Source organism: Petromyzon marinus, chromosome 29 (genome assembly GCF_048934315.1).
Source record: "Petromyzon marinus isolate PM22_M1 ecotype Great Lakes invasive population chromosome 29, UKy_Petmar_22M1.pri1.0, whole genome shotgun sequence".
In the NCBI taxonomy this organism is placed as follows: domain Eukaryota; kingdom Metazoa; phylum Chordata; class Hyperoartia; order Petromyzontiformes; family Petromyzontidae; genus Petromyzon; species Petromyzon marinus.
In genome coordinates this window covers 4,187,939-4,212,719 of record NC_133695.1, presented here as the reverse complement: position 1 = coordinate 4,212,719, position 24,781 = coordinate 4,187,939, and the positions used below count along the sequence as shown (strand labels likewise).

General features: G+C 52.6%; 1 protein-coding gene across 2 annotated transcripts in view; it reads right to left on the bottom strand.

The window, feature by feature from the left end:
- The window catches only part of PPP4R4 (protein phosphatase 4 regulatory subunit 4), a 60,415-nt gene that overhangs the window by 14,064 nt on the left and 21,570 nt on the right, over positions 1–24,781 (bottom strand). For both annotated transcript variants that reach the window (XM_032962920.2, XM_032962918.2), the window contains 9 exons: positions 7,850–7,952; positions 6,391–6,538; positions 4,733–4,806; positions 3,307–3,413; positions 2,653–2,760; positions 2,361–2,482; positions 1,763–1,885; positions 1,151–1,392; positions 225–344 (listed from right to left, as the gene is read on the bottom strand). In XM_032962920.2, coding sequence (XP_032818811.1) covers positions 225–344; positions 1,151–1,392; positions 1,763–1,885; positions 2,361–2,482; positions 2,653–2,760; positions 3,307–3,413; positions 4,733–4,806; positions 6,391–6,538; positions 7,850–7,952 — 1,147 coding nt within the window. The remainder of the gene's footprint in view (positions 1–224; positions 345–1,150; positions 1,393–1,762; positions 1,886–2,360; positions 2,483–2,652; positions 2,761–3,306; positions 3,414–4,732; positions 4,807–6,390; positions 6,539–7,849; positions 7,953–24,781) is intronic.

Below are 24,781 nucleotides of genomic sequence, written 5' to 3'. Positions count from 1 at the left end.
CGGAGAATGCGGTAAAAATGCCACTACTTCTCCGGCACGATTTCCCCCGGAAAACGCCGCCCCAAAAACCGTCGCCGCGAGTGACGTTTGCCAAAATGCGCGGCCTGTCTCCTTGCCAACGTCCCCAAATAAGCTTCCTTGGCCCGCGGCTCCCGCTGAGCGGAGGCCTGCCGCGGGGCCCCGGCCTCTGAGTGCACGCGTGCTCATGAGACGGATGCACTGGCCTCCAGGAGGCTGCTGGCCACGGTCGCCCGCACCCCGGCGTCGCGGTCGTGGCACATGGCGGCGAAGGCGGCACGCAGCCGGCTCGAAAAGTTCTCCGGCTGGGCAAACTGCACCATGGCCTGCACACACACACACAAAGATCCCGCCCCGCCCCGCCCCGCTGTGTAACCTTGAACAGGGTGTTGGGGCGGCTGCTCTTCGCGAGCGGCACCTTTGAAGTCCGGGCACGGCACGGCACACGAGGGGGTGGGTGGCCAGCGCCATGGCCCGGCCGCCTTTGTCTCCCCCCAGTGCTGATGTATAACACACCCTGTCCTGTACTCATTTAAGGCTGAGTCGACCTACAGGAGGCCCAGGACCGGTGGGAATATTCGCCTCTGTTAATGGTCACGAAACGGAAATGTAACTCGGGTTGCCAGGTTCGTAGCGCTGTGCGCTGACTTATACGTATGCAAATGAACATTTCATCTCGTTTCGTGAAATCGGTGTTCCGTTATGAGACAATTCATTAATTCGGAACTCTTGTAGAACCGTGCAACCTTCTTCGTGGGACAGCGGTCGACAGAAGCGACTATCTCAGCGCTCCCTCTGGAATCTCTTAAAGTCACCTCTGATCCACACTCTAAGGGATGGATATGAGACAGATATGAGATGGCTATGAGATGGAAACATAAAAATGATAGAGAGACACAGACAATGACATAGAGATGGCGACAATGACATAGAGATGGCGAAAATGACATACAGATGCAGACACTAAAAGAGACAATCTAGGTAGGTTACATGGGGGGATCTTTGACTTTGTCTTTGATCGCTTGTATGGGTGCTTAGGTGCGTGGGTGCGTAGGTGCATGTATGGGTGTGCAGGTGCATGCGTGGGTACGTGCGTGTACACGCGTGGTTGCACGCGTGTGTGCGTACGTACGGGCAGGTTGTACGCGCAGTGTCTACGGCACTCCGCTTGTCGCGCCGATCGCTCGCCGCTGGCACCCGGCGCCAGCTGCTGCTGCTGCTGCGCCACCCCCACGTGGACGTCGGCATCGCGACGTGGCCCCTCCATGCCGGGGCCGCCACTGTGGCCGTTGCCGTTCTCCACGGCGGCGCCGGCGCGGCTCAGCCGGCAGTAGTGCTCCAGCAACGACCAGCGCTGCTCCTCGCTCAGTGTGGCTGCATTGGTGGCGGAGGTTGGGGGGGCGGGGGGGAGCCAGAGGGCAGATGGGGGGCAGGGAGAGGATCTACGACCGGTCTCCTGACGATCGCGAGCTCAGATCGCGGGAGATGGCCCGTCGCTCTTTCGACGCGTCGCCCTGCTTGACGGTGCGATCAGATCAAACTCATTTGCGGGAAGAATGCTCTCCGATGATGATGATGATGAGGACGATGTTGTGATGACCGTGATGATGGTGCCAATGATTATGGTGATTTTCGTGAGTGACAATAACGATGATGGTGATGATGACTATTATAATGGTGGTGATGGTGATCGTGATGATCACAATAACAATGCTGAATATGCTGCTGATGATGATGTTGTTACCGGAGAGGCTGTGGCAAAGGCGGCCGAAGTTGAGGGCGAGGCTGGGCATGGAGTTTTCGTCTCCGGCGAGCGCCCGCTCACAAAACCCCTCGACCAGTGGCACCACCGTGTGCCGACATGTCGCTATGTCACCCACACATCATCATCAACATCATCAACATCATCATCAATATTATCAACATCATCATGGTTACCACTGTGTGCCGGCACGGCGCTACGTCACCCACACGTCATCATAAACATCATCATCAACATTGTCAACACCACCGTCAACATCATCAACATTACCATGGTCCCCATCGTATGCCGGCACGTTGCTATGTCACCCACACATCAACATCATCGTCAACATCATCAACATCATCATCAACATCGTCACCACCCGAACATCACAACAACATCATCGTCATCAATGTCAAAACATCATCATCATTATCATGGGAGGGGTGGGTCCAGGTGGAGTGAAGGGGGGAGGCGGAGTGGTGGAGCGAGAATGAGGGGTCTAGTGGTTTTGGAGGTCCGGGTTGATTGGGAAATGGGTGCAGGGTGGTGCAGAGGGTGGGGGGTGGGGGGGTTCAGGGGCAGGCGCTGCACCCACCGGAGTCCAGCATGGCAATGGCGTTGGTGAGCGTCTCCAGCGCCGCCGTGCGTACCCCCCCCTCCTCGTCCGCCGCCAGCTCCAGCAGCTCCGGCAGCACCGCCACACGCGTCTGCTCCAGCCTGGTGTCGTCGCACCCGCGGTTACGCGTGTCGCATCTATGTATGTACGCTGAACTTCTTTCACACCGTACGTAGCCAGCCGTGCAAGTAAGAGGTGCGGAGAAAGGACAACAAACTAAACACAAAAAAGCGCGCGCGCGCGTGTACGAGACCCGTGCACGCGCGCGTACCCCAGGCCACGGGCGACGCTTTCCAGCTGGCGACACATGGTGGCGCGCACCTCCAGCTCCACGTCCTGACACAGCGCCCGCACCAGCGGCAGCACCTCCTTGCCGATCCTGCACCGCGTCCATCACCGGACGGGGGGAGGCGGGGGGGGGGGGGGGGTTAAACGGGCCCATCCGGGCGGCTCTCACGGTGATGGCGATGATGTTGCGAACCGTAGACAAAACAAAAAAATTACCACCGCATGTGTGTGTGTACATTGAACTACTTTCGCGCCGTACGTAGCCAACCGTGCAAGTCAGAGGTGCGTGGGGAGGACAACAAACTAAGCACGAAAAGCAGTTCTAAAGAAACTAGATTTCAATCTAGATGACGATTTAACGGTGCATATCTCCAGTGGCTTCCTAATATTGGAAGGAAGAGCGTTCCAGAGGGCCGCAGAAGTGCATCCGAACGCGGGCGATGCGGTGACCAGCGTCTTTGTTCGATGGCCAGCCAAAAAGCCCTTGGAAGGCCAAGTAGACAACAACAATAACAACAACAACAATAGCGGACGACGTTTCGGGGGTGACCACGACCCTTCCCCTAGCACGTGAACGGTGAGGCCCAAAACCAAACGGGTTGCCGCGACGACGGCTGCGGTCTGCGCTGCCGCTCACGTGTAGGCGTCGAACTTGGTGGCGATCTTGCCGAGGATCTTGCAGCAGACAATCCGCGACGGCACGGCCTGCGACAGCTGCCCCTTGGCGGTGGCGATGCCCAGCACCTTGAGGGAGATCGGCCCAGAGCAGTCGTGGGGTTAAAATCGAGTTCACCGTGGCAGAGGCGAAGGCAACAACGGACGTCCGTTCTCTATCCGCTGCTCTGCGAGGGCCTTCGCTTGTCGAAAGCGTCGAGCTTTCACCTTAGCCCTGATTGGGTTTTTGATTCGTTGTCGTCACGATCATCATCATGGTCATCGGCCAATGGTCTATCCACTGCTGTGTGAAAGCCCTCCCCATCATCTCCCTTCTTTGCTCTGATTTGTACTTCTCATTACATCATTAACATCGTTGTCATTATTATCAGCGTGATAAATTTTATGATCATTACCATCATCATCATCAGCCATGGTCTATCCACTGCTGAGTGAAGGCCTCTCCTTGTTTAAATTGTCATCTGTCTGCTTTGTGCTGATTTAATGTATTATTATTATCATCATCATCATCATTATTTGTCGGGTATTTATTGGCTGACCAGGCTCAACTATATAAGCCGTGCATATACGTGAGTTGCATAACGCTCTCCAGTGTGTATTTGTCCTCGACGGCATTTTTTTATTAATCCTTTCCCGTTCTGAGACGTCTACAAGTTGCAGGGTGGGTGGTGTCCCGTTCTGAGACGTCTGCAAGTTGCAGGGTGGGTAGGTGTCCCGTTCACCTCTGAATCTCGGAACGCGCAGGCGGCTCAGCCTTAATATTATTTAGAAAGGCGTAGCGCGATTGTTTTGAAAGACATTGCACTCACCGCAGAGAACCGGAGCGACACGACCGCACTCTATGATAGCTGGCGCCATAATGTGCCACACGCCCTCCAGCATGGACTTGTGGGAGCCTCGGTATCGATGAAGTTATTTTATTTTAGTTTTTTCTTCCGGTTTAGCTCTGACGATGTACACGTACGTCATCGGAACTGAATCGTAAGAGAAACTGATGACGTACACATACGTCATCGTACGTCATAGGAAACGGAAAAGGGTTAATTATCATGGTAGCGCTAGTGGCAGGCACGCAGGGAGCCATACATAGGCCCCGATGAAACCACAGCGCTCGGATAGTAGCTCTGCCCAGGAAGGCACACCTCTACCGGCAGGCCGGGGATGCCGCGGTGGATCCTTTTAGCTCCGGTTCCAGTTCTGGACACCCCTTTTGATAAATGTATCCAGATTCCAATAGGGGTAAAGTCTCATTATTGGATCCCATTTACGAGTTATTTTGCCCCCCCTGTTGCAGATGGCCGGATGGACGGACAGATAAGAGCCGACGCGTAACCCCGCTTTCAGCCTCGCGTTAAAAATAACACCCAACGTCACTTCTTGAAATTCACCTCTCTTTTCACGAGGTCCTTGGGCATGATCTCGATGGCCGAGAGCAGCGTCTGTAGCCAGGCGTTGGCAACCGCTGCCGGGAAAAAACGCACAGGCGCCGACGGAACCGGCTCCACGTCATTCACACAGCATCGCGGCCAAACCACACCGGACGTGTAGCATCATACGCCAGGCTCCTTCCACTGCTGGATGAAGGCCTGCCCCCATGTTAACAAGCAATTCAAGAAAACGCCGTCCAGCTGTAATCCGGTCTGTCGCCTGAAGACGGCATCAGAGACCGATCTGTCAGTAAACCGTAAATATGATTTGACAAACTGGTCTTAACGACCCCATCAAAGGCAAGTATGTCAGTCTGTTGTCTACAGGGACCATTAACTCACTACACTCATGAAGCCGGTTCAATCACAGTCAAGCGATGGAGCCCCGATTCTCAATTCCGGACCTGAGCGGTGCCAGCTCAACACTTCTGACGTGACCATTATGAACCCCCCTCCAAGCCCCCTTGCTCGTCTCATCCCGGGCCAGGATTAGTACTTCCCATCACCCTCGTGCAATCCTGCCACTCTACCCACAGACCGACGTCCTGGCCAGGGCTGTAGCTGGACATTTTGGCTGGGGGGCGAGGTGCCATGCGCGAATGTATGTGTGCATGCAGAACTTATTTCGCACCGTACGTAGCCAAACATGCTAATCGGAGGTGCGGGGCGGGAAGGACAATAAACTAAACACAAAAATTATGTTGGTCCACGTTAGTTCATGTTGAACCATGTTCGTCGGTCCATGTTGGACCATGCACGTACGTTGAACTTCTTTCACACCGTACGTAGCCAACCGTGCTAATCAGAAGTGTGGAGGGAAGGACAACAAACTAAACACAAAATTCCCCTGCTCCCCCGTCCACCCCCCCGCCCGTGCTGCTGCTGCTGCTGCTGCACCGTCATCGCCGCCTCCACCACACGCTGGAGCCACCGACCGGGCCTCTTCGTTCCCCAACAATTTGGCGGCACACCAAGGACGGCGCTGCCCTCGGGAGGGCTGGCTCGTAAATGTCCACGTGATGACAAGCCATTTCGTCGGGTGTATCATTCGTGGGGCCAGGCCGCTTCCGAAAAAGACAAGCTGTCCCGCTCTTTTGGCGTTCCCTGGTCTGACACCGGTGGTGAGACGAGACCAAAAAGAAGGCTACTGTCTCTGGTGGAGGCCAATCGGTTTCACGGACAATGCGTAAATATTATCAGTCACGGACAATGCGTAAATATTATCAGAGCACGTTTGTTTGCATGTTTTGCCACAAGTACTGTGTGTGGCTCATGCAGACTTGATGCCTTGCAAAAAGTATCCGTGTTTGAACATCTTAAGACCTCTTCTTGGTTCTTTCGGTAAAGTCACGTAGAAGGGAAATAATAAAATAATGAAAATAAAACAACATAAAATAAAATTCTCACGACGTTCCGGCCACAACACAAGCAGCCGTCCTCAGGTGAAGAAACAGAGCTGTCGGAAAGACAGCGCTCCAATTCATTCATTGGAGCGCTGTCTTTCCGACAGCTCTGTTTCTTCACAACAGGGCCCCTTAATAAATTATGCTACAGGCCCCGCACTAGCTTAATGGGCGCCGCCGTTGACGCCGTCCAGGCCCCTGGTGCCGGCTGCCTACCGGGGTCCCGGTGCTCCACGTTCATGAGCACGGCGGGGAGGAAGCCCTGCGCGAACACGGCCGGCGTGACGAGGCCCCCGCGCAGCGACGCCAGGAACGACTCCGCCGAGGCCAGCTGCGTCTCGGGGCCAGCAACGTGCAGCACCTCCTGTGTGTGCGTACGCGCGTGCGTGGGGGAGCGGTGGTGGAGCGGTTAGCGCGCTGCGCGACGAACCCCGGCGACCCGAGTTCGATTCCCGCTCACGGCCAACGCCAGTGACGATTACCTGAACAGGTCCTGGGCCTCCCCTAGGTCGACTCAGCCTCAAAGAGTACCTGGTGCGGTGTGTAAAAAACATCGCCACTTGGGAGACAAAGGTGACCGGGCGTGGTGTTGGCCACCCACCCCCACGTGTGCCGTGCCGGCCTTCATAGGCGCTACTTGCTAACAGCACTTGCCCCAACAGTCTTTAAAGGCTATACGGGGGGATCTTTGTCAAACCCGGCGACCATCATCAGTGATGGATATCTGAACCAGCTCTGTGCGCTCCCCTAGGTCGACTCAGGCTTAAATGACTACCAGGTTTGGTGTGCAAATATCGGCATTGGGGAGACAAAGGTGGTCGGGCGTCGTGTTGTGGGTCGTACCGCTATGAGTCACTGCTCCAAAAGTCTGCATGACTACATAGGGGTTCTTTGCCTGCCGTGGTGTAATGGTTAGCACACAGGTAAAACATTGGCATGCTTTAGAAACTCCCCTGTTCACCCCCCCCCGCCCCGATCGCCCCTCTGCCTTCCCCGAGATGTACACGGGTACACACCATAGCCCTGTCATTGCTTGCCCATGCAACGACTAGCGTGAGCTCTAGGGAGCCCCTCTAGAGGGGGGTGCTTGGCCTACTCTTCCACGTTGGCCAGATGTTATTGGAAGAGGTGGGAGCACCCACACGCAGTGGGGTACAAAGCCAGATCAAAGCAGATGCAGGCCAGGCGGCTTGGGCAACACGAAGCCTGGAAGCGACAAAATGCGACACCACAGGTTCGGTCAAACCCTCGCCGCATGGCTCGCCTGATCGTGTCATGCCAGGCGAGATTTTATCTCCCTCGCCTGGAATGCAGGAAAAGTCGTGGGTTCGATCCCGACCCTGACGCCTGCTGCATGCTTGGAGTTTGCGTGTCTCTCTCTGGATTTTTCTCCGGGTCCTCCGGTTTTTCCCGACACATTTAGAATCAGCGTCACGCGTTTTAGAGCATTTTGCTGCTATCAATTTCCACACGAGAAGCCACTTCGTTGACCTATCACTTGTGATAGCCAGGTCGCTGTAATCTAGGCCTTACCTGGTAAAATACAAAAATTTGTTTAAATTGTTTTTTTAGTGTCGTCCCCCTGCCCCCTCCCCTCCTCTCCCTTCGTGGTGTTGTTGCTCTCCCGTCCGTGCCTTGGCCCACGCCGGACGCGGCCGGGAGGAGAGACACTCACGCGGACTTTGGGGAGGACTCGGCGGAGCGCTTCGGCCGGACTCCGCTGCAGCAGCTCGGGGAGGCTGCACGCGACGCTGATCCACTGCACGTCCTGGCCCGAGCTGAGCAGGGGGAGGGGTGGGGGGCGCACGGGGACACATGGGGGGGGGGGGCGCGGGGGGTGGTGGGGGAGGCGTGGGGGAGGATATTTACGGTCTCGGGTCAGGTCCTGATTTGCTCGAGTGGTCACTTACCTACCGGTACGCTCAATAACCTGCCCGCTCACTCACCTCGCAATTCACTTATCGGGTCCACCCGCTCACTCATTCACCCACACAGCCACCCCCTTCACTCATCCTCTCCCTTTCCCAATCATATACCACTCACTCACATTCCGCCCGTCCGCCCACTTGTGAGTTGAATTTTAATGTGCAATTTTATTGAGGGACTGTGTGTTGCCTTGGTGTAGTCTGAGACTGTTTTTGCAGTTGTTATGCTGCTGCCTTGCCCAAAATTGCATTTGGTGTTGGAAAATCGGCAGGCATCCATGCACTTATGCAGTTTGTACTTATATATTTTATTTTTATTTCATCACTTTCTTAGCTTTTCTATACTTTGCACGGCTACCGTGTTTGTTGTATTGTTTGTTGTTGTTCTGACCCACCTCTAATGGACATCTGTGATAAAAGAGCTTTACAGCTCATCGGATTATTCTAGTCTACATAAAGATTCTGATTCTGTTGTTTTTCCTCACGCATCATACAAATGCACTCAAGCTGCCTACGTTCATTTTTGTCTCCATCACCTTTGCAGAGCGTCTGTCCCTCTCACCTGTTCAAATAAATCCCGGCAATGCTGAGCGAATACATCTCGGCGAAAAAAAAAAGATTCTGGCACACAATGCCTCGGGGCCTGGCAAACAGCGACGCCCGGGGAAGTGGCGCCGACTTCTCAAACACCGGGCCCCGAGCCCCGAGCCGTTGCCGTCTTTCCTCGTTTGGCAATCTTTTTTTTTGCTCCATTCAAATGCAAATAAAGCCGTTGCACACTGCTCCGCTCGCGAGGCCCCCCCCCCGCCCCCGTGTTAGGAATTGGAGGGAGCCCTCTTAAACCTCCCCACTCGGTGGCCAAAGTGATTTCCGGCTCACGCGCATGTATCTATGTATATTGAACTTCTTTCATACCGTGCGTAGCCAAACCGTGCTAATTAGAGGTGCGAATCCGTTTACGCCGGTCGTGAGAAATTCCGCAATTCGGTGGCTGGGGCGAGTCATGGGGCAATCGCCGTTGACTTGGTGCGTCACGGTGGCAAGACGTTAACTCCCTCGCCTGAGTATACGGGGAGGTCGTGGGTTCATGGGTTCGATGCCGACTCTGACGCGTGCTGTAAATTTGGAACTTGTGGGGTCTCTCTCCCCGTGGTTGCGTGGATTTTTTTCTCCGGGTCCTCCGGTTTTTCCCTCCAAAATTTGCAATCAACATCACGCGTTCAAAGTTTTAGAGCGTTTGGCTGCTGTAAAAAAAAAAATTCCACGTGATAATCCTTACCTGTTAAAATAAAAAAATAGTCGAGACTATTTTGTGCTCATTGTATCGACGACCACGACGGAGGGCACGATGAGCCGAGTAAACCCCCCCCACCCGGCCACCCGCCCCAAACCAGGATGCCAACTCGCAATCCTCACGCCCGCCGTGCCGCCGATGGCGTGCGCCCCACAAGCCCTCGCCGCGTTCGTGGCGCGCGCCCACGGCGAGTGGCGGCGCCTCCGTGATTTCCGCTCGCTCCGCTCGGTAACCCGCTGTCCGCTCCCGCTCCACGGCGGCGGTGGAGACGCTCGGCTGCGCGCGGCGCGTCGTTGCGACAGCTTCTTGACATTTCGATGAGAGGCGACGTAACGCGCGGAGACTATTTAATAAAAAAAACGAACAACAACATTCCGTGACGGACGGGATGGGGGCTGGCTGATGTTCCTCCGCGATAAATGAAGGAAGCGCAAATGAAAAAAACTTCACCTTCTTGGCACTTGTCCAATATTTATATTAAATTACAACCCTCCCCCCCCCACCCTGCAAAAAAAAGCCAAGGGCTACGTCGATCACGGGCCAGCGTTTATTTCGTCAAGTCAAGCGTGGCGGAAGAGGCGGCTTTCACGGCCAAGTGTTAAGAATCTCGAGGTCGCACCGACCTTGAGTCATCGAAGTTCAGGAAAGCGTCGTTATCAATGCATTCTCTGGATGCGCAGCGGATTACCCGGCTGTTGGTGGTAGTGGTGGTGGCGAAGGTCAGTGCGATTCAAAACACCGCTGACCACATTGAGTCGAGTGACATTTAATTCGTAAATCCGTTAAATTCGCGTGTTCGCACCTGTAAACATCGACTCGGATCGTGAACTTGAGATCGCCAGGGCAGAGCAAATCGATTAATCGATCAATATCAATTCTTCGGCTCACAATAAATCATGTGCATTAGAATAAATGTGTATATACGTTATACTGTGATGGGTGTCCTTACGTGAAATCCCTCCAGTAGTTCAGGGGTCAGAGACACTGAGCCGGCACCGCTGAGATCCTGGGTTTGTGATTAAACCGGGTTCTCAAGTGTAGCGCGTTCCTGGACCAACGTGTGAATCGAGGCTTTGAGAATTCACCTTAAAGGCTCGGCAAAAAGCTCCTCAGCGGTGTACGAATGCATTTTGACTCGCAGACTAAGTCGAGTTTTTCGAGGCAAGTGCGGTCATCATCATCATCATCTCCGGCTGACCTTGGTGTTTGCCCCCTTTGAGGTTCAGAGTGAATCACTGCGAGGCGATCGCGCATTCACCAGAAGCGATGACAATTGTTGGTAATAAACGAGGAAATTAGTCATCGTTGATAATAGATGATGACATCTTGATCTCGAGCCATCTCGTTGCCGTAAACGCCGGGATCGGAGGTGAAGGAGGACGCGTGCAGTGGCTTGCCCGGAGCTCGTAAACACCGTCGTAAAATCATTGCCCCTGCTCTTTCAATCCAGCGGTAAAACAACCTCCTGAACCGGGGCGAGAGGGCGGTAGCTCTGTAGCGGGTGCGTTGTTTAAACGGGGAGGTGGATGGGGGGCCCATAAAAAAACTCAGCGAGGGGGGGGGGCACCGCACAGATCAACGTGAACCAAACTTTGCAACGAACGTGAAACCGCTCAACGGAATGAGCGACGACACGACCTGCTTGTTGCCTGTCGTGCATTTCACCCACCACCTCCGATGATTAGCACGGTTGGCTACATATGGCGCGAAAGAAGTTCAACTTCCAAACATGCAAATTACTGTTACATCATATTTTGACCGGACTACTTGACAATGAGAATTTAGAAGGGGGGGGGGCTAAACTTTTTGCTGGGAATGGGGGTGGGGGCTCAACCCCCTCCAGCCACCCATGCGCCCTATGCTACCGGGCTGAGGTGTGGAGTCTTGGAGATTCGGGAGAATGCAATGGCGGGGCAGGTGGGGCAACTGGAAGCCTCCTCAAATTGTGGGGACCGCTCAGCTGTGGTGGTGGAAGCGTTGCGAGTGGTCAGGTCCCATCTCTACATGTACTGTATGTACAGGTCCGCTCGAGCCTCCCGTACATCACGTGACTTGTGTGTGGCGGCAAGCCCAGCACTCTGAACCCCCCTCCACGTCACCGCCCGCTGTGAAAACAGACGCCGCTCCTCCTCCGTGCAGCAGCAGCGGCGGCGGCGGTGACGTCGAGTCCCTGATGCAGCCTCCTCCCTCTCCTCGTCTCTTCCGACCGCTTTGGTCGCGTTTTTTCCCATTCTTTCCCCATCCTCTTCCTCTTTCGTTCCCCATCTTTCCCTTCTCTCCGCCATTTCCTCACCCCGTTTATCTTCACATGACCTCCGATTAGCACGGTTGGCTACGTACGGTGCGAAAGAAGTTCAACACACATGCATACATACCTACCTACATTATAACCGCGACTCTACCCCCCTGCTCGTGGTGGAGCCACGGGTTAAACAAAGTTGCTCGTGCAGTAGAGCGACGCGTCGTCCGATGCGTTGCTATCGGACGACGCGAAATCGATAATTACCGATCGCTGCATGCGTGCGTCAAAACACCATTGCTGTACAGGACTTCACGCGTGGAAAAGTGCAAGAGTAGCCCTGTGAGCCATTCGGCTCTTGAATCGGGTGCAACCACAACAAACAAAAAAACCAAAAACACAAACAAGAAAAACATCGCCGACCGCTGCCCACTGCAGGCATCAAGCAACTCCTGACGTATGCGTGCGTGTTGAATTTCTTTCGCGCCGTACGTAGCCAACCGTGCTAATCGGAGGTGTGGGGTGTAAGGACAACAAACTAAACACAAAAAGCAGTTCTAAAGAAATTCGTTTTCAATGTAGATTTAAAAGTGCATAGCTCCCAGTGGCTTCCTAACACTGGAAGGAAGTGCGTCCCACACTTGTACAGCTCTCTCTGTCATCGGATGCATCGTCGGACTCAGCCAGACGGTTGCAATGTTTTTGCCAGTTGCTTTTCACAAATGCCAACGCGAAATAATGAAGACGAAAGTTGGGCTGTACTGCCATGCTGCCGCGTTCATGCTCCCTGCCGTCACCAACCCGCGCTGGCAATCGCCGGTGGAGTACGCTCGAATAAACCCCGGCGACTCGCGCGGCGTTGGGGAGCCTCTCATCCAGCAGTGGATTGACAGAGAGAGCTGTACAAGTACATGGTGGTGGTATACACGGTGGATGGTGTCAGCTTGTGGATAGTACACGTGGCACCCCCCCCCCCTTGCCCACCGCCGCACCCTCCCACGCCCGCTCCCCTCCTATTATGCTTTGGGGGTGTTTTTTTCTGCAAAGGGGACAGGACAACTTCACCGCATCAAAGGGACGATGGACGGGGCCATGTACCGTCAAATCTTGGGTGAGAACCTCCTTCCCTCAGCCAGGGCATTGAAAATGGGTCGTGGATGGGTATTCCAGCATGACAATGACCCAAAACACACGGCCAAGGCAACAAAGGAGTGCCTCAAGAAGAAGCACATTAAGGTCCTGGAGTGGCCTAGCCAGCCTCCAGACCTTAATTCAATAGAAAATTTGTGGAGGGAGCTGAAGGTTCGAGTTGCCAAACGTCAGCCTCGAAACCTTAATGACTTGGAGAAGATCTGCAAAGAGGAGTGGGACAAAATCCCTCCTGAGATGTGTGCAAACCTGGTGGCCAACTACAAGAAACGTCTGACCTCTGTGATTGCTAACAAGGGTTTTGCCACCAAGTACAAAGTCATGTTTTGCAGAGGGGTCAAATACTTATTTCCTTCATTAAAATGCAAATCAATTTATAACATTTTTGACATGCGTTTTTCTGGATGTTTATGTTGTTATTCTGTCTCTCACTGTTCAAATAAACCTACCATTAAAATTAAAGACTGATCATTTCTTCGTCAGTGGGCAAACGTATAAAATCAGCAGGGGATCAAATACTTTTTTTATCTCACTGTATTTGTTTTGTAACGTAGTGTTAGTTTAACACGTAGTAGGCTTTCACAACCAATATCATCCACAATAGAGGTTTGTTGGGTAAGATCGCGTAAATATATAAATGTGTCGTTAAACCCGCCACCACCCTACACAGCCAATGAGTAAGGTTTGTCACGTAAACAGAACGTGTCAATTCGTCACTAGTACAGCACACCGGTGCGTTGGAGAGCAAAGCCACAACATTTACAATCTGAGGACGACGTTTCCCCAGCAATTCCAACCAGCTTCATCAGGCGACAGGCAGATTTGTGGAGAAACCCTCCCGTTTCGTTCCTTAAATAATGTAGTGTTTGTTATTGATGAATGTGAGAGGAGTTTTTTTTCCCCCCCGTGTTATTTCTGCTGGGTTGACAAGAGGAGAGGGCGGCGGGGGGCTGTGCGGTTTAAAAGAACTCGCCCATTGTGTCGACTTTTTTGCGTCGGCAGATCCAACCCGGCGACCTCTGGAGAGCAAGTCCGGTGTGCGCCGCCCTCACTCCTCCGGCATTCCTTGTTTGAACGGGAAGACATTTTCAAATGGCGTTTTTTTGTTTTGTTAAATCCCGTCTTGCTCGCTGAGAAAACATCGCCGTGCCCACCCCCCCCCCCTGCTGCGAACATAAATTAACCCCCCGGAGCCCGCAGAAAAAAATATAATTCATTGATGAATTCAAAGCACCAATTGCCAAGTGGTCGCTATGCAGGATGAAGTCCTGCCCACGCCGTGTCGCACACTTCACAAACACACGCCGCTCATACGCAGCGGGAGGAACTCGAGACCGGTTCAGATACAATATTAACAACCTCGTCGGCCGCGCCTCATGTTAGCCATGGACGGAAATGAAACTCACGTTGCTGGGTTCATGACACTGTGAGCTAACCACTGTCTCCCTGCTCTCTCCAATAACTATAAAAAATAACCTCAGTTTTATCCAATGCAATTTACACAAAGCCTCAAGTTGCTTTCAATAATGTCTAAGTTATGGAGAAAGCCAGTAAAACCACGTGAGATTCAAGACGCGATTTAAAAAGTGGCACAGACTCAGATTCCCTGATGGACTAAGGAGGAAGCGGAATTCCACAATTGTGGAGCCTGGCTGCAAAAAGCTCCGTCTCCCATAGAACAAAGTCTGGTGTTTGGAATAATGAGCAGGCTAGAAGCAGCAGATCTAAGTTTTCGCAGTGGGATATAAAACTGAAGCAGATCAGCGAGATATGAGCCAACTCATGTATGGCCTTGAACGTGAGAAGAAGAATCGAGTGTTTGGCTTCATGTGGGAGAAATCCAAAAGCCCTCAGAGAAAACCCACGCCTACGGGGGGATGAAAATCTATGCTCCGCACAGATCGATACAATAATCCATCGCTGTAGTGCCATTTCCTGGCCATCTCTCAGCCCAAGTCTCTCATCACAGGCTCAACGCCGCTTAGCGTCGGATAGAATAATAAACAAATATATCTAGATTTTTTTTTGTTCACGTTTGCAGCAATCACACAAACGTTCACGGTGCGTGCGTTAAAGCAATGCCACTCAACCACCCGTCAACGCCCTCTACGCAGAACAACACCACCGGGCTAAGAGTCTTAAACCAACATGACGGTCGCTCTCGAGAGGAACCTCAAATTAATGCCGGGAGGGCGGAGAAAATAAAAAACGGGGCAATTAGAATTCACCTGAAGAGCAGCTACGGGCAAGTCGAGACTTTTCCGGCGGCGGCGGCCGGAGATTAGGAGGGTGGCAGTTTTTTTTTTCTCTCGAGCCGGACGCACGACATTGGTGCCGCGGCGCTTTTGTCCGCGAAAATATTCGCGCGGACGAAATAGGGAACGGAAATGTTGGTGACGCCGAATTTATGCTCTTTCTTTCGCGAGAATCCATTGTGGGATTTTACTTCTGCTCGCATGCAAACAAAGGGAAATACTTTACTCCCGTGTAGCCGAACAGCAAGTGTTGTTAGCGAGCACCTTTGAAGGGCCGGAGCACGAGTTGGTGGTGTGGTATTCAACCCACGCCCGTCCGCCGTTGTCTCACCACAGTCCTGATATTTACCACACCCCACCACTACCCATTTAAGGCAGAGTCGACCTCGGGAGGGTCTAGAATTGCTTCAGATATTGTTAAACTGCTTCAGATATTACTCGCCACTCATATTCACCGTCGTCCGGCAGCTTCATAGCACACTGTGCTAACCAAAAGGCCACTGATCCCCTCTGTTCACAACAACAACAGCCGCCATTCGCCACGAAGTGATGGTGACATCACCACGGCGACTGTGCCAGGCCAGGTGCACTTTGAGGCCACGTGAAGTGTCGAAGGCTCGCTGACAGGAGGACTCGGGACAGACCCAGGTGCCATGAGTTGACTAAGATGACTGGCAAATGCACCACCTGTGCCCCCTACTGTGCCGCTGACTGCTCACACACACATACAGACCCCACACATGGCTATATTGTTAAGGTACGAGAATATATTTGCCTGTGAATTCCCCAACACATTTCGAGGCCCTTTTAATGATGCAGGTTGGATTGAGCAAGCAAATGGCTGGGTGGATGAGCGCATGAGCAAATGAGTGGGGCGGGCGGGTGGCTGAGCGGTTGAGCGGATGGGCGACTGAGCATTGAGCCAAAAGTGAGCGGGTGAAGGAGTGGGTCGACGAGCGAGCGAGCGGACAGAGTGAGCGAGCTAACGAGCGAGCCAGCAGGCGAGAAGTGGGCAAACGAGCGAGCGAATGCAGGCACGACCGAGCGGGCAGGCAGGCAAATGAGCGGCCGAGTCAGGCGGGAGGGTGGCATGAAGTGGCGGCGCTCGACTCTCGAGACACGCTCGGCTTACGAGGGCCCCGCCCGGCCCGGGGGAACCGCGGCTCCGTCGCGAGCTCTCAAGGGGCACCATTCGCCCGTGTACAGCCCAATTTTTCCACAATCAAAATGCTCTCGAACCCCCCCCCCTTACTCCACGGCGCGCGCGTCGATTTTTTTTGTCGCAATGTACATTTTTTGTCCCCTCTCTCCCCTACATTTCTTTGTTCCCTTTTTTATGCTTGCTCTCCGAACGCGATCACGGCTCGCAAAAGCGTTCGGAAAAACCACCGGGCGAAGGCGACGGGGCTTTGGGCACCGTCGCGCCAAAGGGCCGCTACGCTCCCGTAGTCGGATCGTGCGCGCCGTGCGACTCGTCCTGCGGCAACCCCAATATCCACTGCCCCCATTCACCTCTGTGGAACCACCGCGGCATGCTTGCGTGCGTGTGTCTATATGGGGAGCGGTGGCACGGTGGTTGGCGTGTTGCACTACGGACCCGTCGAGCTGAGTTCGATGCCCGCTCACGGCCAAGAGCAGCGACGATTATCTGAACCGGTCCTGGGCCTCCCCTAGGTCGACTCAGCCTCAAATGAGTAGCTGGTGAAATGTGTATAAGCATCGTCACTGGGGAGACAAAGGCGGTCGGGCGCGGTGATGGCCACCCACCCCCTCGTGTCCCGTGCCGGCTTTCATAGGTGCTCGCTAACAGCACTTGCCCCAACAGTCTGTTATGGCTACACGGGGGATCTTGGTAATCGTAGTATATATTTTAATTGTAGTTGTAGGAGATTTAAAACGAGCCTTGGGACACATTGAGGCCTTCCTGGTGAACGTGCATAGTAGTAACAATAATAATGGAATGTCCATTTTCAGGCATCTGTAAATCTACTGCTGGATGGAGACCTTCCCATGCTGTCTGTGTCATGGTGGGTTGTCTGATAATACTTCACCACGCGGGCCAGTGCGAGTCGGTGAACAAGTGGGCTGCCTTGACTGTTCCAGATGTCACTGTCCACTGACGGCGGGTTTATCATGCAGTGCGCTAACCACTGCGCCACCGCTCCACCCGTGTCTGTACGAGTGTGTACAGTATAGAAAATATGCTGGGCGTGCGCGAAACCGGGGGAAATTGGAATCACAACCTGGCCTGACTCTCCCTTGGGTTCACTCAGCCTAAAATAAAACACTTGTACTCATTAAATATACAGTGGGCGAGCATCAATACTGTGGAGACTTAAGGTGGCTGGGCGTAGTGCTTGAAGCCACTCGCCTTACATTTGCTGAGTCATGCTTAATAGGCGCTCGCTAAGATGTTCCAATACAAAGAAGTGTCCACTGAGATGTCTCTCGGAGCTGTGCGTCACCCTGTGTTGGAGAATGGCCTGCAGAAGTTGATATCACAGAACTGCTTCTGAGATCACTTCAAGTGACCTCTTGAAGTGATTTCCACGCACACCCGATGATAGAGGTTGTTGTTGTTGTCGCATGCCAGTCAAACCAACACATGTGATTACGAGAACTGGAATTATCTTGCCAATTTAGGTGCAAAACTAAGTTTAATACAATGATATTGTGGCTGAGACTATCAACTTGCTTCACTTGAGAATTCAATTTATTCACGGATGGCTAAAACCCAAGTTTGAATCCATGATCTAATTCAACTTATTCACAGATGGCTGAAATCCAAGTTTGAATCCAGTATCGTATCAGTGCCAGTTCAACCCTGGCCAATACATCTCCGAATAATTTTCACATTCAAAGAATTAAATAAATGTTCACCCTTACCACATCCGTAATTGCCATTTACAAAGAGCAAGCGAATGTCACACAAACCTTTGGCGAGGCCATCGCACAAAGACGGACAATGCATCACGCGCGCTTTCAGATGCGCTTCTGCGGCCGTCTGGAACGCTCTTCCTTCCGATATCAGGAAGCCACTGGGAGCTATGCACTTTGAAATAATCAAAATTGAAAACTAATTTATTTCGAACTGCTTTTTGTGTTTCGTTTTTTGTCCTTCCCCCGCACCGCTGATTAGCTACGGTTGGCTACGTACGGTGCGAAAGAAGTTCAACATACACACAGAGACCTATGTGTATGTTGAACGACCAAACTCAAGGTCCGATTTAATAAAACCACGCAAACGAAATTACCCCCCCCGAGTTTAAAATCTAAACCAAATGCGACTTCGTGGAAATTCAAGGAATATTTCCCCCTGACATTTTCAGTTGTCCGCCTTAAAGAGAACCCCTTAAAGAGAACTCCACAGCCAAGATACAGGTAACAAGGGCATTATGCAGACACGTGATTGACCAGTTGCATCTCGGATGGCGAGTCAGCGGTAGCGCTGCCGCCACCTCTTCACAACAAAGAACCCCGGGGACGTGTGGGAAGGAGAATATCTCACAATTACAGAAGAGGTGGTGGCGGGGGGGGGGTACATGTAAACACATTATCTTTAGCAGCATGCGGTGTGTTATATTTCAACTGACAAATAAACACGGGACATTTAACGTCCAGGGAAAGAGAGAGTTCTCAGAACAGCGACTACCTCAACAATCGGATGATCCTGGAGAAAGAAAACAAAATCCCCAGAAGGTGGCAACCCCAGTAAACTGGAGTATTGCAGAATGAATGCGTCTGTTCAGGCCTCACAACTATTGCTAAATAACATCTTGCGTGTTGTTGCAATCACGTTCAACACGCGTCACAAGAACACTGTTTTTCTTGGTACGTTGGTTAAGTCGCCCTGCCCCCGCGCAGTGGCCCTGGTGGTGGTGGTGAAGCTGCTATTGTATATCTCGATTTGTGACGTGGAGGCAGGCGGTGGTGGAGATACAAGGGAGTCTGTTTACAATGCTGTTAAATGCTTTCATGCAGAACTTTCGCAACTCGGCCGACCTCTCAACACCCTGTACACCCCCTCCAACCTTCATTCAGCGGCGTGGCCTTTTGCGTGGAAGTAATATCGAGACTATGTGCTGCTTAACATTACGCTGCCGCTGCTACTACCGTTGGGTAAGATGACACTGAAGTCTCGGCTATTTATAGCTCTGTTGGAAGAGTTCCCAGTTCAAGTCCTGAGTAGGGTTAACCAAGGATCAGCTTTGTTGTCGTCGCTATTGCAACCACCACCGCTGATACTGCCGCCATCCGCCACCACCACCGTCGCCAAAACCACCACCATGACCATCACCGCTACCACGTTGAACGCCACCAGCACCACCGGCAGCAGCACCACCACCACCGTGGCCAGCACCACCAGTGGCACCCATGCATGGACCTGGTTCTCAATTGTGGTGCGTTTATATGGTCTCAGCCTGGTCAACAATGTCTGCACAAAAAAAGATGCCACATTAAATTAGGTTTTTTTACTTAACGTGGCTAAATATCATCTCTAAAATATATATCGGTTGTTACCCACATGCGAGGAACGCTTTGGCAGGGCGCGTGGGAAAGTTATTTCCCCATAACTGGGGTGACAATAGGTTTCTTGATTGGTTCTCAGGGGTAGCTATGCGATATCCGCTTCTGCGGGCCGTTCTCCAACACGGAGGTGATGCACTGCTCTCTGAGATTCCCCCAATGGGTACTTCCGTCGCAATAGAGCAATCGGAATAAAAATTATGTTGGATAATATCTCTTCGGAATGCAAAATAAAATGAATAATTCTCTTGTGTGTGTTTTTTTACATGAAACAACCGCGCTCCTATTTCACGACCGTTGCTCGTTCCCCATGTCCGCTGGTCGTCAGTTCCTGCATTCATCTACGCCGCCCGTAAATTATGCGGCAAAACCTAAAACCATCCCGTGGAAATGTTACCTTTTGAAATAAAAAAAACTAAAATTCCCACGACGATCTCCGTTGTCACACGGTCGAATTTGCCAAGAAACCGCTCAAAGAGATCCGCGTGTTTTTTTTTCTTAACGAGCCCTTAACCCCGTATGAGAAATACTTTAATGAATGAACAAAATTTCACGAGAAACCGCACTTCCCGGTTCGAGCCGCGTTAAACGTTGGGCATTTTTTATTGTTTTTCTTTCACTGTCGTTTCACAATGTAGGTCAGCTGCTACATCATTCGTGTGGAGCGGGGTGGGGTTGAAGTGCAGGTGCCTGTGACGAAATCACACGGAATGCGCCTCCACATCCTCACCAAATCTCGAAAGAGAAGCAGGTTTTGAGCCTGGAGGATTCTTGGATGGGCGACTATCTGCAAGGCACGCGTTTCGTAGGCATGGGGCCACGAGGAGATGGCAGTGCCGAGTGCTCCCATTGGGGACCCAATGAGGCTTTCCTCAGTAAATAAGTTGCATTAATATTGGTGACCGTGTGACTGGATAGGCAGTTGTCTAGTTGCCTTGCTGGCTGGGTGAATGAGTGAGTAAAGGTGTGGATAGCTGAATGCGCGGTTGACTGAGTAGCTGAGTGGCCAGGTGGGTGTCTGAGTGAGTGAGTGTGTGGGGGACTGGGTGGACAGGTGAGTGCGTGGACAGGTGGGTGACTGGGTGGTGTGGATGGGTTTGTGAGTGAGTGGGTGAGAGCGTGTGGCGGTTAAGTCGGGCGGGAAGAGAGAGCCGGGACAGCCCCACCACTTTCCATTTAGCCTCGACAGCGACGAGATTCGCAAACTCGACTCCCCCCCGCCAACCCACCTGCAGCACCCCTCACGCTCCCACCCTCTCTACCCTGTCACCAAGCAAGCTGTAGATGCCACAGTTGCTGTGGCAACCGGACGGCCAATTCACAAGCTCTCAAGTAGGACAATTAACGGCAGAGAACCCGACACAATCGCGGGGAAATAACACCCTCGACGTCTCTCTTTGCTGCCTTGAGCCCGTGAATACGTGCTCCTGAAAAAGCTTCCAACGCGTGGAGCGAATCGTCGGACATCACGCCGAAGAACACACGGCACAATCCGAAAAAGCAATCGCGAAAATCCGCACGGTCGTATAACGCCGCACTCCCTGCACGCAAGTAATGCACGTGCCCACAACCTCCAATACATTTTCATACAGGGTTCAGGTTATGAATTGTAGTTGTGTTTGCTGCCCGGAACACACACACACACAAAGCTGGCAGCCACCCCTCCCATGTCTCCCCCATTCAGGTTAAGTGGCCTCTTCAAAGCCATTTCCTCCTCCTCCTCCGTCGTCTGGGTTAAGTGAGCTAATGCAAAAAAAGTAAATTCTCCTGCTTGGACTGGGCAGGTATGGGCGGCGATGATGCAACTGCAGCTTGTTGTGTACGCAACCTCGTGACTACGCGCTGCAGAGGCATGCACCAGTGGCCTGGCATGGTCGGCACAGGTCCCACCCAGCAGGAGGTACGAGATGGGCCCCCCCTCTTAGTAGCTCAGGACTTGGGCCCCTCCAGCCCCGTTGAGCCCGGGTGCAGTTGCACTGCCTGTACACTCGAAAGCTTACGCCACTGCACACTTCGAAGATTGTTAATCTGGCCTCACGAGTCTCAGTTCTTTACACCGGACGCTCTTGGTAGCCTTTGTCTGGCCGTACTAAGCACGACGATGAACACTTACCACAATGGCGTAGCAGCCAGCACTGTCGGCATGGGCCTTGAACACAAGGAGCGCAGCAGGCTCTGCTATTCAACTTCTCCCCTTCGTAGCACGGTGCCCCGGTTCCTCCCGCCCGTGACCACCGGGCACAGTTGCGCCGTCTGCGCGCTCCATAGGTACGCCACTGTGTGCGACCGCGTCCAAAATGAACCGCAGGTGAGCGGTTCACCAAATATCCCTGTTGCTGGGTCTTGAACGTGCCCTTTCCACGCGGTAGCCGCGCACGGTGGCACATGCCTGCGTTCGCAAACCGCGGCATAAATTCAGCTGTGTCTGTGTGGGTTGGTGACCCAGAAAATGATTTCGCTCCCTGCACACCACATCTGCTATACCTCTTCGGGACCGCCCAGAGGGGGAGGGGGGCTCAAAAGGGAAAAAAAGAAAAAAAGAGGGCCTCGCAACGGGCCTGGTATCTTTTTGCCCCTGGGCCGAAATAACCTCTGGAAGGCCCTCTACTGGCTACGGCTTCAGCTACCAGAGGCCCGGAAAACATTCAGTGAGAAATTAAGCCGCGGATCCAATGCTCTGCAGGCGAGGGTTCGTGGATCACGTGGGGATTTGTGAAACTTATGAATCTGCTGAGCTCCTAGATGTTCGCACCACAAGTGGATTAAGTCCAGCTCTACAGAGCTTTGAGTGCATGTCTGATGGGATTTCTCCGCACACTCTGGCTTCCTCCGACATGTCGCCACACTCTCATGATTGGAATTAGCCAAACATCCCAATGTAGCAGGGCCCTTCTCGAAAAATGGTATTGTGACTGAGTGAGCCTTTCCTGGATAAACCAAGGGCAGTAACATCATTATTACTCAGTATTTACTCCAACATACTGTTATTATTGTTGGGAGGGAGCAGGCTCACAGCGATTCGTCCATTGCGCTCCTAACCCAGCCTCGTCGTGGCTTTTCTGGACAAACAAACGGCATTATCATTATTCATATTGTTGTTATAGTAAAACAAACTGTTGGAACGATGGGATGTGGCTCAACCTGCTGGAGAATGTTTCTGAAATTGCCCAAAACAAACTGCTTAACTTTTACTACTAAAGAAAAGCAAGCTAAAAACTCAATCTGTCGGCTTGATGGACGAGTGATTGACGTCTTCTCTTGTTGGGGAAGAAACAGGAGCGTGCCTTGTCACGGCGGAGCTGTCAGCCGACGATGGTTGCGATAGCGCACACTTAAGACTGGGACGCGTGCGCAGTGGCGCGAGGCAAACACAAACTAGGCCACGGTGGCTAGGAGATGTTAACTCCCTCGCCTGGTATGCAGGAGGTCGTGGGTTTGATCCCGACCCTGACGGCTGGAGTTTGCAAGTTCTCTCTCCGTGGTGGTGGTGTGGATTCTTCTCCATGTTCTACGGTTTTTCCCTCCACATTTAGAAACGTGTGTTTAGAGTATTTGGCTGCTATATATTTCCACTTCGTTGAGCTATCATTTGTGGCCAGGTCGCTTCTGACAAAGAGCTATATAGCTCAGTGGGGCCTTACTGGCAAAATAAAAGTTTTGTTTAGTTGAGGCCAACGCTTAGGGCCCCGAGTGGTCCAAAGGGCCCCCAAGCTTCATGGGGAATTTTTTTTTACGAGAAAGGGTTAAGTAGCCCAGAATCAGGTGCGCAACAACACATCAATTCATCAATAAATAACAATCAATAGGTTCACGATACACGCATCAGATTGTATGAGAAAATTGAGCGATTTTCTCTGCGTATATGATGCTCATAAACGTTGGTGCGATTCGATTTTTTTTTGCTTTGAAAAATCTACGCGTGGCAGGCAAGCAAAATTTGGAAATCGTCGCTTAATTCGGTCGGTCGGGGTTGGAAAGAATAAGGGGTGCACATACAGTTCACGCTTCTCACGAGCCGTCGTTTGGCGCTATGCCGCTAACCCCCGGGTCACCTGGCAACAACGCTCATGACCCTTACTCTGTAGGTTGAATACGGGTGATGTAGAGGTGACCGATTAAACATGCGCCCGGCACTCTTGTACCACCTGCGTAATCCAAGGTCAGCGTATAGTCCATAACGCCTTGTTGTTTGCTGAGCGATGATAGCGGCGGGGTGCTCGCAAACAAGCTGCGTGATGGAGGTGGGCAGGCGGGTGGTCGAGGAGAGCTGATTGCTCCAGCCACTGCAATTAATCGATTGAGTTCAGGGCTTAATTTAACCCAGGTCGGTGACCCCAATAATAACGTTTCCACACGCGGAACACCACCACAACGAGTGTACCGCCCTCCATGGCTGTGCCTAATACTGGTCGTCACCTGCTACATCGAGCCTACCAGCGACCCGGAAAGTATTTTTAAAAGTCGCCACACCGCATGCAGTAAATCTGTCGCTACGGCCGTGGCTCCAATCTACCAGAAACTTGGAAAGTGAGAAGTGAAGCCCACAGAGGTCTTTGTCGATTCATCACCATCATTCTGAAGGCCTCCAAGCTCTTAACGTGTCTCATGGCCTTGTGATACAGCAATGTATGCATGCACGTTGAGCTTCTTTCGCACCATATATAGCCAACCGTGCACCTGCACACGAGATGATATGTGGTGAAATAACCCCCTCCAACTATGGCACGCGGAGGCCTCCATCCAGCAATGCATCGAAAAAGGGCTGTATATTTTCTAATTGTACCCCATCACCCCTCTTCCCCCCACCCCCCCCCAAAACCATCCATAATCTCCGGCCCCCACCACGACCCCCCCCCCCCGCCAACGTCTCCCAGCCCCCCCCACACCCCTCTCCCATCACCATGTGTGTCTTATCTCCCAACTCAGACCGTGTCCGGCGAGCCGAGCGCCCGCGCGACAATGGTGCCGCTGAAAAGGGCGCTCGTGAAATATTAATGACGTCAGGCGGAGAGCGGCGGGAGATAGCGCGACCCTTCATCGTGCCGAGCTCGGCGCAATCTCCCTGGACGCCGGCGCCCCACGGAGCAAAATTTTAAAAAAACTCACCGCGCCGCGTCATCGGCGATATTAACAAATGTTGGTCCCGAAGCTGAGCGCAACAGTCTGGGAACAAAATTCGCAAAGAGGTAAAACTACCACCCCTGACGTGCACTACGTA